General features: G+C 51.7%; 1 protein-coding gene and 1 long non-coding RNA gene across 2 annotated transcripts in view; both read left to right on the top strand.

Moving 5' to 3' along the window:
* CRTC2 (CREB regulated transcription coactivator 2) overlaps positions 1-13,149 on the top strand; it is a 41,549-nt gene extending 28,400 nt beyond the window's left edge. Inside the window, exons 10-14 of the mRNA XM_081840947.1 lie at positions 364-608; positions 3,706-4,175; positions 7,667-7,993; positions 9,839-10,082; positions 11,973-13,149. Of these exons, the coding sequence (XP_081697073.1) occupies positions 364-608; positions 3,706-4,175; positions 7,667-7,993; positions 9,839-10,082; positions 11,973-12,181 (1,495 nt within the window). The 3' untranslated portion in view covers positions 12,182-13,149. The remainder of the gene's footprint in view (positions 1-363; positions 609-3,705; positions 4,176-7,666; positions 7,994-9,838; positions 10,083-11,972) is intronic.
* On the top strand, positions 4,182-6,995 carry LOC309330139. The gene is made up of 3 exons (XR_014151304.1): positions 4,182-5,217; positions 5,450-6,056; positions 6,642-6,995. It is a non-coding gene; the product is annotated as an uncharacterized lncRNA (long non-coding RNA).
* Positions 13,150-15,914: the final 2,765 nt, after the last annotated feature.

Here is a 15,914-nt window from a genome sequence, read left to right as displayed (position 1 = left end):
CTTGCGAAGCAAGCCCATAGGAAAACTCTTTCGTCTAGCGAGTTTTCCGTCTTGCGAGGCATTCGTCTTGCGGGGCACCACTGTAATTCTCTTCTTTTTTTAAATGAATATTACCTCCCCATGTTAAAAAAGCGAAGCACAACTCCCTGCAGCTAGAAAGGATGCACGTGCGGGGGAGAGGTTTTGTGCACATTTTCTAACTGCAGGGATTTTTTTTTAAAAAAATGGAGAATTGCATTAAAAATGTGATACCTGCCAACCTGCCTTTTGAAGTGATGCATTACGCTCTCTGTGTGTAAACCCGTCTGAAGTCTTGAGTCCTCACCAGGACGACATCTCTCCCTCTGCCTGTCTCTCTTTCAGCATCTTCCCATCCCCAGACCAGCCTGCCAACCTGCCTCTGATCCCCACCGCCCTCAACACGGGGGGCTCCCTCCCGGACCTCACCAACCTCCACTTCCCCTCCCCGCTGCCCACGCCGCTGGACCCGGAGGAGTCCGCCTACCCCAGCCTGAGTGGCGGCAGCAGCACCGGCAACCTGGCCAACACCATGACACACCTGGGCATCAGCGGCGGCATGGGGCTCGGCCCCGGCTACGACTCCCCAGGTGACACCTTGACCGTGCGCAGAGGAGCCCAGCCGGGGAACTCAGGAGAAGCGCTGGGGTGGGGTGTGTGTGTGTGTGTGTGTGTGTGTAGAGCCAAACAGTGGGCAGAACCACAGGATAGCCCCACGATTGGCCCTTCCTCAAACCACCAAACCGTGGGATATGGGGGAGCTGAAAGGACAGGAAATGTCTGTTCTGTAGGCCAGATGTAAATAAAAAAAAAAATCAAAATTTATTATTATTATTACAGTGGTACCTCTGGTTACGTACTTAATTCATTCCGGAGGTCCGTTCTTAACCTGAAACTGTTCTTAACCTGAAGCACCTCTTTAGCTAATGGGGCCTCCGGCTGCTGCCGCGCGATTTCTGTTCTCATCCTAAAGCAAAGTTCTTATCCCGAGGTATTATGTCTGGGTTAGAGGAGTCTGTAACCTGAAGCGTATGTAACCCGAGGTACCACTGTATTATTAGATGTGGGCCACCAGGCCTCAGCATTGGACCTGGGGGGCTGTTTTCACCAAACCACCCCCCTGTGTCCCAAACGGGGCTACAAACAATTGGGAGCTTAAGAGTGAGTCCTTATTCCTCCTTTGCTGGAGCATGGGGCACTGCCCCACCCATTCCACTGCTGGGCAAGAGAGGGAGATTGCCTTCCTCCAGGGCCACTGGGGCCGCAGTGTTTAGTCGATCGACTGATCGGTTAGATCAACTGCCCCGCCAACCTGATGCCCTCCAGATTTTGCTGGGCCACACCTCCCTTCACCCTTGACCTTTGGCCCTTGCTGGCTGGGGCAGATGGGAAGTGGAGCCCCACAACATTTGGAGGGCCCACCAGCAGGTTCATCCATTTCAGTAGGTCTGCTCTGGGTAGGACTCAGTTGCATGCGACCTGTCGGACGCTGCGACTCTCGGTTGTATTCAGTCAAGTCCTGCTCACAACAGACCCATTGGGGGGAATTCAGCATAGCACTAAGGAGATTGTTCCATCAGATAAGCAGAGATTGCTTGCACTGGTGGAGCAATCTTCCTTCTTCTCCTGTGTGGGTTCTACAAACACAAGCCAATTGTGGTGGGGCACCGGGAAGAGTGTGGGGAAGTCCCGTTGCCCTAGCCTAAGTTCTCAGGCGGGCTTCCATTAGTGGGATCTGTTAGTTAAACCTGGCCTGTTGAAATGAACGAACCCAAGTTGGGCATGTTCATTAACGGGTTTCTTTTAAGTATGACAGGGACGCAGGTGGCGCTGTGGTCTAAACCACAGAGCCTAGGGCTTGCCGATCAGAAGGTCGGTGGCTCGAATCCCCGCGATGGGGTGAGCTCCTGTTGCTCGGTCCCAGCTCCTGCCCACCTAGCAGTTCGAAAGTATGTCAAAGTGCAAGTAGATAAATAGGTACCCCTCCGGCGGGAAGGTAAACGGCGTTTCCGTGCGCTGCTCTGGTTCGCCAGAAGCGGCTTAGTCATGCTGGCCACATGACCCGGAAGCTATACGCCGGCTCCCTCGGCCAATAAAGCGAGATGAGCGCCACAACCCCAGAGTCATCCGCAACTGGACCTAACGGTCAGGGGTCCCTTTACCTTTTAAGTATGACAGTGTCATTAGCCCAGTGCCATCTGCTCTGGCAGCAACTTTCCAAAATCTCCAGTCTTTCCCATTTCCCTGGCACCTGAATCTATGACATGGTTCTGAACCCGATAACTTTAGCATAAGCTGGGGGTTCCCTCTCCCCTCCCATTCGGGTGGTGGGCATGTATCAACTCCCAGCCCCCTTGCCCAGCTTTGGGAATTGAGGGCCTTCCTTCCACTCCCTTCTGAGGTCCATGTGGTTGGGAGTATGTGCCCATGCCATTTTTCTGTTCTCACCTCCATGCATGTGCTCCCATTGCCCCTCCCCCCCCGTCCACGATCACACAGGGCAGGGGGGTTCATGTGTCTCCATGGGTAATTGTGTGTGTACGCGAGGGAGATGTGGTTCACACCTAATGCTGAGCTAAACCGTGGCTTGCTGTGGTTTGGTGGATGTGCGAGTTCCCAGAGCAAAGATACTCAGAGTGAAGAACACAGCTCCTTTGCCGCTTCCTTGGTCCTCCTCCTGTAAAGGAAGCCATGGTTTGCCTTGGCACATTGCCCAATCCTGGGACCATGGTTTTTCTTTCTTCTGGGTTTGGACCTAACGGTAATCTAAATCACGGTTTAGTCCTGGATCGTACCTGAGCAGCAAGACTGGGTGGGAGTGCAATTGTCATTCTGGGAACCTACTTGTCCACAGTGCACCATGGTTTGGTTTAGCACATTGTGCCAACCAGGACTCATGGTTTATCTTGTTTCCGGGTTCAGATCTAACACCAAGCTGAACTGTGGTTTAGTCCTGGGTCGTACGGCAGCAACATGACCGTGTGGGGTGATCGGGAGCCCCATGGCTGCGACCATCACTCTGGGAACACACTGGTTTGCAGTACACCATGGTTTTGGTTTGTAGTACACCATGGTTTGACTTAGCCCAAGGGTCAGCAAACTTTTTCAGCAGGTGGCCATTCCACTATCGCGCAGATCTTGTGTGGGGCCAGATTATATTTTGAAAAATAATTTTAAAAAATGAATGAAGTCCTGTGTCCCACAAATAACCCAGAGATGCATTTTAAATAAAAGGACACATTCTACTCATGTAAAAACACGCTGATTCCTGGACCATCCAGGGGCAGGAATTAGAAGGCGATTGGGCCGGATCCAGCCCCTGGGCCTTAGTTTGTCTGCCCATGATCTTAGCACATCTTCCAAACCAGAGCTTATCTTGCTTCAAGGTTCAAACTTAATGCTACACTAAACCAGGGTCATGCGGCAGCAGGCAGGCCGTCCTCCCGGCAACCTGCTCGTTCGTGTCCACTCCACGGTTTGGCTCATAGCTATCAACTTTTCCCTTTCCTTGTGAAGAATCCTATTCGGAAGAAGGGAATTTCACTTAAAAGAAGGGAAACGTTGACAGCTATGGTTTGGCGTCTGGTGTGAACCGGGCCTGTATGTGTGTGTGTCTCTCTTCATTTCCTTCCCCCCCCCCACTCACATTTATTTATTTCGTTCTGTTCTTTCTTTTTGTCCCCACAGGGCTGTGCTCATCTATGCAGAGTTCCCTCAGTAACCCCTGCATTCAGTCCTCGCTTAGCAACCCCTCGCTGCAGGGCTCCCTGAGCAACCCCTCCCTCCGCTCGTCCCCCAGCAGCTCCTCCATCCCTTCCTCCCTCAGCAACCAGTCCCTGCCCTCCTCCCTCAGCAACCCCTCCCTCTCCTCCTCCCTCAGCAACCCCTCCCTCCCCTCCTCGCTCGGCAGCCAATCGGGGCAGCCCAATCCCACCCTGCAGCAGCCTCAGCAGCAGCAGCAGCAGCCCAGCTATGGCGGCTCCCCCTCCTCTGCTTCCTCCTCCGCCCCCGCCTCCTCCTACGCCCCCCTGAACGCCTCGCCCCGCCGCAGGGTCCCCCTCAGCCCCTTGACCCTCCCAATGGGCGGAGACTCGAGAAGGCCGCACCCAAAACAGTTTTCGCCAACTATGTCACCCACATTGTCCTCCATCACGCAGGTACGCACGGGGCGCTCTCGCGCGCTCGCTTTCGGCCTCTGCCTTTTTTGAAGAATAACTTTTAGTTTGGTTCTTTTCCATCGTCGTGTGTTTTACCCTCCCTCCATCTCATCTCAGCTTCCAGGGAAAAAGCACCCGCCCTCCTTTTCCTTCTCAGGTGGTAATTTTCTAGAAATTTTCCCCCCAATGCCTCGTTTATTCTAGGCTGCTTCCAGAACCTTTTCCCGGTTCCTCTGTTTTTCCCCTCTGAAAGGTTCCCAGGGGGGTCTAAGCAGGGTTGGCAGCGGAGCAACAGCGCCAGCTGCTGGGCTGTTTGGGAAGTGTCTCCCTCCGAGGCGCCGCGACACACCTTTATGCAGCTCAAGCAACTTCAGTGCCATTCAGATAAACATCGCAGGTGGATCCGTAAATCCACATGTTTTCCCATCTGCTGGAGACTGTTCAGGCCTGTGCATGTGTGCATTCTCTCCCAGTCCCTGACTTTAATGACCTCATCTTTTGCCAGTAAGGAGCAGGGCAAAGCCCCCATCTCCTCCTGGACAGTTGTGGCAATCTCTCTGGGTTTTGGAGCTGCCTATTCCCTAGGAGATGGTGCCAGCTGTTCAATGAAGCAAGAGATTGGTTTAAAAAGACAGCCAAGGAGAATGCAATGTTTTTGGGCAACCAGCAAGCAGCCAGTTTCCTATCCGAGAAATGTGGCAAGCCTCTGAAATGTAAAAGATTAAAAAAAACACGAGGTGAAGTTATTAGGACTCCTGTCCCCCAGCACACATGCATTAGGAACCTCCTTGCATAGCCAGTTTGCAACGAAATCAGACATTGTCCTGAGTGGTGGGGTGAATCGACATCTCTCCCCTCTCCTCACTTCACCCACCTGGGTCTCTTGGCCTGCCCAGAGACTATTTGCGGGCTCCGTGTAGGACACATAAGTGCAACCCTGCAGGATCAGACCCAAACACCCATTTATTCCAGCATTCTGTTCTCAGAATGGCCATTCAGATTCCTCCAGGAAGCCCAGAGGCAGGGCAGGAAGGGCCTCGCTGTTACAGGGGTACCTCGGGTTAAGTCCTTAATTCGTTCTGGAGGTCCGTTCTTAACCTGAAACTGTTCTTAACCTGAAGCACCACTTTAGCTAATGGGGCCTCCCACTGCTGCTGCTGCGCCGCCAGCCCACAATTTCTGTTCTCATGCTGAAGCAAAGTTCTTAACCCGAGGTACTATTTCTGGGTTAGCAGAGTCTGCAAACCTGAAGCATCTGTAACCAGAGGTACCAGTGTACTCGTAAGAGCAGCTCTGCAGGATCAGGCCCCAGACCCAACCAAGTCCAGCATCCTATTCTCAGATTGGCCAACCAGGAGCCAGACTTCTGGGGTGGGGACAGTGCCATCCATGCCCCCCTCGCACCTAGCGCAGGGCTCAGCCCTACCCTGACTTTAGAGCTATGAAATTATCAGAGATGGGGCCAGTGGGTAGCGGTGAGGGCCCCTTCCACACCCCTTAAGGCCCTTGGCCATTGCCAAGCCTGCCCAAATGGCAGTGCCAAGCCTGGCAAACAGGAGTCAGGTACCACCTTGAGTTCTTGGTGGGGAGAATAGCAGGGTGTAGAAAATGGACTGTAAAAAGCAGCAGTACTTTTTACTTTGATATATGCCCACTAGGTGGAGCTCTCGATATCTCCCTTTCCTTCCTTTTCCTTCAATCAGGTCTTTCCACTAGACCCCTGAGTGGGCTGTACCATTTCAGGCTTGTGGGTAAGAGCGAACCATTTTGAATGTTCCTCTGGGTAACACAGAATTCTCTGCGTTAAACAAAAATAAAATAAAACAGATATGCTTCCTCAGCCTGCTTATTCATGCAGGAATAGTTTTGTTTAGCTATACAGTGGTGCCTCGCAAGACGAAATTAATTCGTTCCGCAAGTTTTTTCTTCTTGCGAGTTTTTCTTCTTGCGAAGCACAGTTTCCCATAGGAATGCATTGAAAATCGATCAATGCGTTCCTATGGAGACCGTCTGGGGACAGAGGGGAAGCGCCTGTTTAAAGCAAGGGGCGGCGGGGAGAAGATTGCTTCTCCCCGTTGCCTGCCCCGCAATCTCCGGGGACCTGTTTTAAAGCAAGGGAAGGGGCAGCGGGGAGAATCGCTTCTCCCCGTTGCCGCCCCTTGGTTCAAAAGGGGTCCAGGGACAAAAGGCGCACGCCTTCCCCTCTGTCCCCGGAGATTGCGGGGCTGGCAACGGGGAGAAGCGATCTTCTCCCCGCCGCCCCTTGCTTCAAAAGAGGTCCGGGGACAGCGGGGAAGACGCGCTGCGCTTCCCCACTACCCCCGGAGCTTGAGGGGCAAGCTTCGTTTTGCGAAGCAAGCCCATAGGGAGATGCGTCTTGCGAAGCGGCTAAGAAAACGAAAAACTCCTTCGTCTAGCGAGTTTTTCGTCTTCCGAGGCGTTCGTCTTGCGGGGCACCACTGTAAGCCATAGCAAAACAGGAAGGGGGAAAAGGAACCGTTCAAGAGTTGAGCAACGAATTTAGTTATTAATTCCCCAGGCAACAGCGCTAATAAGGAGATGTGCACAGTAACATGGTTTTCATGATCAAACAGCAAAAAAACATACAAACTCAGCAGGTATGACTAAACCTCCAACAGATTTCCCCCCACAGGGATCTTTTATAAAGCAGACATAGAGTTGTATATAATTGCCAACCTCCCTCTGTGGCAGTTTTGCAAAATACAAGAAGACATTGTGACTTCTTATTAACCAGGAAGACATTGAAGCTTAGCTCTGTGAAGCATTTCCTACATGGAGCTGTGTAGTTACTTTATTTTTTATTTTTTGTGTGTAGCAAATATCCATTTTTATTAATACATTTCCAGAGATTTCCAGAAACTTGGGCCCAATACAAACCAGTAAACACACCGGGATAAAAGAAGTGGTTTTAAAATCTCAAAAGAAAGGGAAAAGAGAGGGAGAGGAAAAAAAGATAAAAAGGGAAGAAAAGAAAACGAAAGAAAGGATAAAAAGAGCTGTGTGGTGAGTTTTGAGGCAGATTCATGGAGGAGGTTTGTTGTCTGCATGGCTGCTGGTCCTGATGGCTGTGCAGGAATTGGCAGCCAGGGGAGATCTAATGTTGCACACAGCTCCTGGTTTGCGGACTTCCCCTTCCCATTGGGCCGCCGTGTAAACAGGATGCTGGACTAAATGGACCCCCTTTGGCCCGACCCAAAACAGCTCGTCTTTAGAATTGCAGGGAGTGACACACTTTTTGCGGGAGCATCAAAAGGTTCTGTTCCCAACCTGCAGTCTGAATTGGTACAATCTGTTTTTTTTTTAAGGGAGGGTGGAGTTCACCTCTGAACTCTCCCACCACTGAACCCTCTGCACCCTGCTGCCTCAATACTTGGCGGGGGGCAGCGGCGTAGGGAAGCCCCTTCCCTCCTTCCCCCTGCGGCTGCAGACTCCCTTTTAACAGGACTGGAACGCCTCTCTTCCCTCTCCAGGGGGTTCCGCTGGACACCAGCAAGCTGCCGGCCGACCAGAGGCTGCCCCCGTACCCCTACAGCCAGCCGGGGATGCTCCTGCCGCACAATCAGAAGTCCCTCCACCAGGCGCAAGGGCCGGCCTCTCAGCAGGGGCGCCAGCCTGCCCAGCACCAGCACCAACACCAACACCAGCAGCAACACCAGCAACAGCAGCAGCAACACCAGCAACAGCAGCAGCAGCAGCAGCATCTGCAGTCCCAGTGCCCCTACCCAATGCATTACCAGTCCAATTCTATGCTGCAGAACCAGTTCAGCCAGCAGCTGGGTGACTTCGGCCTGGGCAACGTGAGTATACTTGGTGTCTCCTCGTCGCTTGCCCCACCTCCTTTTGTGTCTGGGAGTTGCATAATAATAATAATAATAATAATAATAATAATAATAATAATAATTTTATTTATACCCTCCTGGCTGGCCTCAACCAAAGCCAGGGCTTTTTCGGCTGTGGCCCCAATCTGGTGGAACGCTCTGTCACAAGAGACTAGGGCCCTGCGGGACTTGACATCTTTCCGCAGGGCCTGCAAGACAGAGCTGTTCCACCTGGCCTTTGGCCAGGGTGCAGCCTGACCCCCTCTTTTGGCAACCCTCACAGAACTCCAGCCCAATGGTTGCTATTAATATGATTTGAACTGATTTTATAATGAAATGATTTTAGAATGTTGTGTTATTTTACTGCTGTTAGACGCTCTGAGCCCTGCTTCGGCTGGGGAGGGCGGGATATAAATAAATTATTATTATTATTATTATTATTATTATTATTACCCCGCCCTCCCCGGCCAGAGCCAGGCTCAGGGTGGCTAACACGAGTAAAATTACAGTAAAAACATAACGGGGGGAAAAAACCAATTTAAAATACAAGTTAAAATGCAATTTAAAATGCAGCCTCATTTTAAAAGTAGCCCATAGATCAAAACCATAAGGGGAGGGAAACATAAGGGTCACACTGAGTCCAAACCAAAGGCCAGGCGGAACAGCTCTGTCTTACCGGCCCTGCAGAAAGATGTCAAATTCCACAGGGCCCTAGTCTCTTGGGACAGAGCGTTCCACCAAGTCGGGGCCAGTACTGAAAAGGCCCTGGCCCTAGTTGAGACCAATCTAATCAGCTTGTGACTTGGGACCTCCAAAATGTTGTCATTTGTGGACCTTAAGGTCCTCCGCGGGGGATACCTGCGTGGCAAGTGTTCTCTGTGGCTTACCAGGGGCGCCAGCCCTTTTGGCCTCCCCCCCAAAAAAACACATTTTAAAGGCCATCGGATGTCGATCAGCCATATTCTTATTCGTATTCTTATCATCAATGCTTTTTTTTCTGGTGGGGCGCAGGGATACGCATACCCCTAAACATTTTGTGAATCTAAGTTTGGCCTCATTGAGGGACAGTATTTCAATATGAGTAGGAAAATGAGAGTACCCCTAAACTTTTTTTTAGAAAAAAAAGCACTGCTTATCATCATCATCATCAACCCACCCTGGTGAAGCAATAAAACACAATATTAAAAGCAGCTCAAAACAACTCGTAAACAGAGAAATAAGGCGGCTCTTAAAACTGGGGACGCGGGTGGCACTGTGGGTAAAACCTCAGTGCCTAGGACTTGCCGATCGTATGGTCGGCGGTTCGAATCCCCGTGGCGGGGTGAGCTCCCATCTCTCGGTCCCAGCTCCTGCCCACCTAGCAGTTCGAAAGCACCCCTAAGTGCAAGTAGATAAATAGGTACCGCTTTATAGCGGGAAGGTAAACAGCGTTTCCGTGTGCTGCGCTGGTGCCGGCTCGCCAGAGCAGCTTCGTCATGCTGGCCACGTGACCCGGAATTGCGGACAGCGCTGGCTCCCGGACTCTTAAGTGAGATGAGCGCACAACCCTAGAGTCGGACACGACTGGCCCATACGGGCAGGGGTACCTTTACCGTTACCTTAAAACTGCCCACCTCAAGCACTGGCAACTCCTTGATTCCAGCCAGTTCATAAGGCAGCTTCTTCCTTATGACGCGAGGGGTGGTTTTCTGGGCCTGCCTGCCTCAGGTCTGTGTGTGTGTGTGTGTGTGTGTGTGTGTGTGACAGCCCGTCCTCCCCACCTGTCCCATCCTGCAACGTAGCACCAAAACCGGCCCAGGCCCACTCCAGCCTTCCTTTCCGCAGTTCGATCAATACGGCTACGTGGACAACATGAGCGGAGGCTTCGCGTTCAACAGCAACGCCTTCTCGGACGACCTGGGTGCCTTAAATTACCCGCAAGGCGACAACATGGGCTTGTCAGGCAGTGGGACCACAAACACCAGCAGCAGCAGTAGCAGCAGCAGCACGCACGACCCCCACCTGCTCAACCGCCAGAACCTGAGCAACTCGAACCGCCATGGCCCCATCCCCAACATCATCCTCACAGGTAAGGGGAGAGAGTGGGGAGGAGGGAGCAAAACCCACTTTGGGGTCGGGGGGAAACATCCTGACAGTTCGTGTTGTTGTTTAGTCGTTTAGTTGTGTCCACCTCTTCATGACCCACTGGACCAGAACATGCCAGGCACTCCTGTCTTCCACTGCCTCCCGCAGTTTGGTCAAACTCATGCTGGTAGCTTCAAGAACACTGTCCAACCGTCTCGTCCTCTGTCGTCCCCTTCTCCTTGTGCCCACCATCTTTCCCAACATCAGGGTCTTTTCCAGGGAGTCTTCTCTTCTCATGAGGTGGCCAAAGTATTGGAGCCTCAGCTTCAGGATCTGTCCTTCCAGTGAGCACTCAGGGCTGATTTCCTTCAGAATGGAGAGGTTTGATCTTCTTGCAGTCCATGGGACTCTCAAGAGTCTCCTCCAGCACCATAATTAAAAGCATCAATTCTTCGGCGATCAGCCTTCTTTATGGTCCAGCTCTCACTTCCATACATCACTACTGGGAAAACCATAGCTTTAACTATACGGACCTTTGTTCCCAAGGTGATGTCTCTACTTTTTAAGATGCTGTCTGTAGCCTAATATTTTTGGGCAGGAAAAGTAAGAGTGAAGAGGCAATTGTCCAGATCCGCCGTCTGAAACAACTGCCTCACTCTGGGAACTGCAGAGGCAAAGCATAGCCATCGTGGTTATTTTAATTTATTTATTTAATTTCTGCGCCATCCTTCATCCGAAGATCTCGTGGTGGTTCGCAAGATGAAAATGCAGGATAAAAGCGCAAATAAGTAGAACAAAAGCAAAACAGGATAGCAGCGTGCGCACACAGACCCCAGACAAATTTAAAATACTGTAGAATATTGATCAGCCCAAGGCCTGGTGGAAGAGGGAACGTTTTTGCTTGGTGAAATAGCATGAAGGTGCCAGACAAACCTCCCTCGGGAAAGTGTAACACCAGTTATAGTAGCCTTTGATAGATGAATTTGTCTAATGATTTTATTATTTGTACCCTTCCCATCTCAGTTGCCCCAGCCCCTCTGGGCGGCTTCCAACACATATAAAAATATACTAGCACATCGAACATTAAAAACTTCCCTAAACAGGGCTGCCTTCAGATGTCTTCTAAAAGTTGTTTAGTTATTTACCTCCTTGACATCTAATGGGAGGGTATTCCACAGGGCGGGCACCATCACCGAGAAGGCCCTCTGCCTGGTTTTCTGCAACTTCACTTCTCGCAGAGAGGGAACCACCAGAAGGCCCTCGGAGCTGGACCTCAGTGTCCGGGCTGAATGATGGGGGTGGAGACGCTCCTTCAGGTATACTGGGCCAAGGCTGCTTAGGGCTTTAAAAGCACCAACACTTTGAACTGTGCTCGGAAACGTACTAGGAGTCAGTGTAGATCCTTCAGGACCGCTGTTATACTGTCCTGGTGGCCGCTCGGAGTCATCAGTCCAGCTGCTGCATTCTGGATTAGGTAGTTCCTGAGTCGCCTTCAAAGGTGGCCCCACGTAGAATTCCGCAATTGAACTACCATAGATTCCGGCGTATAAGACAACTTTTTAACCCTGGAAAATCCTCTAAAAAGTCAGGGGTCGTCTTATACGTCGGGTATGAGTTTGCTGGGCAGCAGCAGTGGGTGGCGGGCTCCACTCTGCACCAGGAGGAAGCCACCCAATGAAGCCGGCTTGGCATCACTGCCCACTGCCCAGTAAAGCTACTGCGTATAAGACTGGGCGTATAAGTCAACCCTCCAAATTGGCAGCTGCCAAATTGGGGGGTCGTCTTATACGCCCAGTTGCCTAATGCGCCAAAATCTACGGTATGCACTGTGTGAGGAAGAAACTTCTCTGTGTCTGTACATCTTTTTTTGCTCTCCGATTCTTCCCTCCTCTAGGGGACTCCCCACCCGGGATCTCCAGGGAGATCGCCACCGTCCTGGCGGGCATGCCGGGCTTTGAGATGGACTCCTCCTCCCTGGGTCTGGATGAGGACCTGAGGATCGAGCCGCTCACTTTGGACGGACTCAACATGCTGAGCGACCCCTATGCCCTGCTGACCGACCCGGCCGTCGAGGATTCTTTCCGCACCGACCGACTCCAGTGAAGGAAGGGAGAGGGCCGCAGTGCCGCAAAACGCCTCCCCTGCGAGGTGGACCCTCTTGAGCCACGAAAAAACAAAAGGATGACTTTTTTTTTTGCTTTCCTAAACCAGCGGCGCCGGGCAAGAGGGGCTGGGGACAGCGGAGATTGTGTTTGCCCACCCTGCCTTTCCACCCTAAGTGTCGTCATCCCCTCCAAGCTTAAACGCCTCCTAGGGTGCTCTGGGACCGGACTTCGCAACGAGCACTTGCAATCCTAGGTTATAGGGGACCGGGGCAGGGGTCGACCCCCCCAGGGTCAGGGAAGAAGCCTCTGCACTCTTTAGAGGCGGGGAGGCAGGCCATGAGAGTTTTCAGCATCCTCCCCAAAGCGGGAGAGAACGTACGCAGTCTAGGTGTTAGCGTTCCAGTTCCCTTGAATCGGGGGGTTGGGGGGCGCTCGCATTTGTGTGAATCCAAGTGTCTGCCCCTCCCTCAAAATCAATTCCAGCCATTTCGTTTCCCCAAGTTTATTCCTGTGTATATTTCGTACCTGCACCCGATAGCTATAGAGACTTTCGTAGCGTGCAGAGCATTTTTTTGGGGGGGGCGGGTTACGTTCTCGTTTTCTCTCTTTTTTTGGCCTAATCATGTTTTTTTAAAATTTTATTTTAAAGAAAAGCAATTATGTACATAACTGCCCTTCTCTCCTGCCCCCCCCCTCCTCCTGAGCTGCCGTGTACATGTGGGGGAGAGGAAGAAAGGGGGGGGCGTTTCTCTTGTAAAGCACTTGTAACTTTGCATCCTTATCTGTCGTGAGGTCTGGCTTCTGTGCTTGAGTTTGGGGCTGAGGGGGGGAGCTCAAAGTAGGGGGGGCTGTGGTTGGGGTTCAGCCCATACCTCACCTTTCCTTCCCCTCCGCCCCCACTGTGGAAGAGATAAACCAGAGCGATTTTATTATTATTTTTTAAAATATATGTTAATTATAACAACATTCTGTCACTGGTTTTTGTGTGCTTTTCCAGGCGGCGGTTCGTCCCGCCAGATCAGGGCCCATGGGGACTGTCCCTGCCTCGGGTCCTCTTTTTTCCAGAGCAGCTGCCCAAAGTCTGCAAGGAAGGGGCTCAAGGCGTCGCCTGAGCTACATTTCGCCCCCGGCGTCTGGTCTGCTTCTGACGCAAAACTTTGGGAGCCCACCCGCCCCTGGTTTTCAGAAGCCGCTTGCCACGTGGTCTTGGCAAAAGAGGAAAAACCGATGCAAAATTCTCCGGACCGGTTTCATGTGATCTTGAGTTGGGATACTTGGGCACACGAATTTACTAAGGGAAGTGCTTCTGGATCAGGCCCATGGCCCATCTAGTCCCGCATCCCTGTTCTCTCAGGGGCCTCGATGGGGCACCCACAACTGAACCCGAGTGCGAAAGCAGCCTCCCCTCCTGCCATTTCCAGCTATCGGTAATCAGAAGGATACCGTCTCTGACCCAGAGGCAGCCCAGGCGGCTTGAAGCAAAACAGAGTATGGCAGCTCTTGGCCGCCTCATCTTCCGCAGCCAGAGAAGAAGAAGAAGAAGAAGAAGAAGAAGAAGAAGAAGAAGAAGAAGAAGAAGAAGAAGAGGAGTTTGGATTTGATACCCCGCCTTTCACTCCCTTTAAGGAGTCTCAAAGCGGCTAACAATCTCCTTTCCCTTCCTCCCCCACAACAAACACTCTGTGAGGTGAGTGGGGCTGAGAGACTTCAGAGAAGTGTGACTGGCCCAAGGTCACCCAGCAGCTGCATGTGGAGCAGCAGAGACGCGAACCCGGTTCCCCAGATTACGAGACTACCACTCTTAACCAGGGGGCAGCAGTGGGCTCCTCAGAGGCCGGATCTACTGCCTGGGGCGACTGCTGCACCTTGCCTCATGGGTGCGCTGGCTCTGCTCTGACCGTGGAGGTAGCTAGTAGCCATTCCTAGCCATATCCTTCAAGAATTTGCCCAGTCTTCTAAAAACATCTAAGTTCACGCTCGTTACTGGCATTTACAGAGTGAATTCCATAGTTAAAACAGCAGCACAGAGCTTTCAGCGACTCCTCTGCCCTTGATTTTAGCGTGTAGCTGTTCAGTTGGCCAACTAGATACCCCAATGCGAACCCAAACACAATGGCAACTCTGCGACTCTGGCGCCGATTATGGAGGCAGAACATCCTGGCTAGCGGTCACCGACCGCCTTATTCCTCCCCGAATTTTGCATTGGCCAAGAGCCTTATTCGTCCATGGTTTAGCTACACGAAGCAAGATCGTTTACCTGGAAACAAAATGCCCTTAACTTTACAGAAGCAAGACTAGCTAGTAACAAGCTTTGGACTAAGCTAAGGTGTGGCTGGTTGGCCTCCTTGCTACCCTGTTCCCTTTCGGCCTCTTCCAGTTTCTGAGCATTGCTTGGCTTAAATTTTGATACGGAGTCTTCCCTGAAAGGCCTGTAAAAGATTTGCGTGCCCTCCAACATTCCTCGGATGAAAATGTCCCTATGGTCACGTGAGGACTGTCCAAAGATATGCTCAGTTGACCAGCACTCAGGAATCCTGAGCTGATCGGGCAATGGCCAGTGTTGAAACCACATTAACGTGCTCCTTCATGCCTTTGCACTCAAGGTCTAGCTTCCCATTCAATAGATAAATAGCAGAAAGCTCCACATCTGATTTTTTTGGTAAGACTACAAAACTTGCGAGTAACACCTGCCAGGAGAATTAATGCAGCCAGAGTGCCACCTGGTGGTGCTACAAAATAAGTACACCTGCAAAATCTCCCTCCATCTCACCCTGCCTTATCTGGCAGGTGAGAGTCTGAGTGCACTTTTAACTAAGTGAGTAAGGGGTCTGTTGGCTCTGACATAGATGGTCCACTTGGTCCATTTTTTTTCCACAAAGCCCAACCAGATTCCCCTGGAAAGCTCAGAACAGTGGCGGACCAACATTTTTGGGTTCCCAAAGGTCAAACTGTTATGGGGGCCCCTTCGCAACCAGCAACGGGTTCTGGGTAACCACTGCTTTCTTCTTTACCACATCTGTACTACTGACTCTCAAACTTGGGGGTTCTTGAAATACATACAGTGGTGCCCCGCAAGACGAACGCCTCGCAAGACGGAAAACCCGCTAGACGAAAGGGTTTTCCGTTTTGGAGGCGCTTCGCAAAACGAATTTCCTTATGGGCTTGCTTCGCAAGACGAAAATGTCTTGTGAGTTCCTGTGGTTTCCCCCCCCCCTTTTCTAAGCCGCTTATCAGCTGATCCGCTAAGCCACTAAAAGCCGCTAAGCCCCTAATAGCGCTAATCCGCTAAGCCGTCAATGGGCTTGCTTCGCAAGACGAAAAAACCGCTAGACGAAGAGAATCGCGGAACGGATTCTTTTCGTCTCGCGAGGCACCACTGTACTGCAAAAGATAAATCGTGTGACTCAAATTGTGTCTACTAGACCTCAAAACGCTAAGCAGCATGGACTAAATTTGCTTCTGGGGTCTCTGGGGGATGAGGCGCTCTGAAGCTTAAACATCATTAGTTTCGTAGTAGATCCGCTCCTGGCTCAGCAGCAGAGCAGGGAGGCAATAGCGCTCCCTGCTGTCGCCCTCCGACATTTGCCACTGCATTGAGAGAGACTGAATCTGGGGGCTCTGCTTAGCTGCAGAAGGCAGGGTGGTACGTCACAAGCTGCTGCTGAAAAGCATCTATACCCAGGAACGGAACCAAGTCAGTGGTAGAGAGCACCTGCCATCCATACCGAAGG

The sequence above is a fragment of the Podarcis erhardii genome, assembly GCF_964252035.2.
Source record: "Podarcis erhardii genome assembly, chromosome: 15".
NCBI lineage: Eukaryota > Metazoa > Chordata > Lepidosauria > Squamata > Lacertidae > Podarcis > Podarcis erhardii.
Note: the sequence above shows the minus strand (reverse complement) of the source record. Positions and strands in the feature narration are given on the sequence as shown.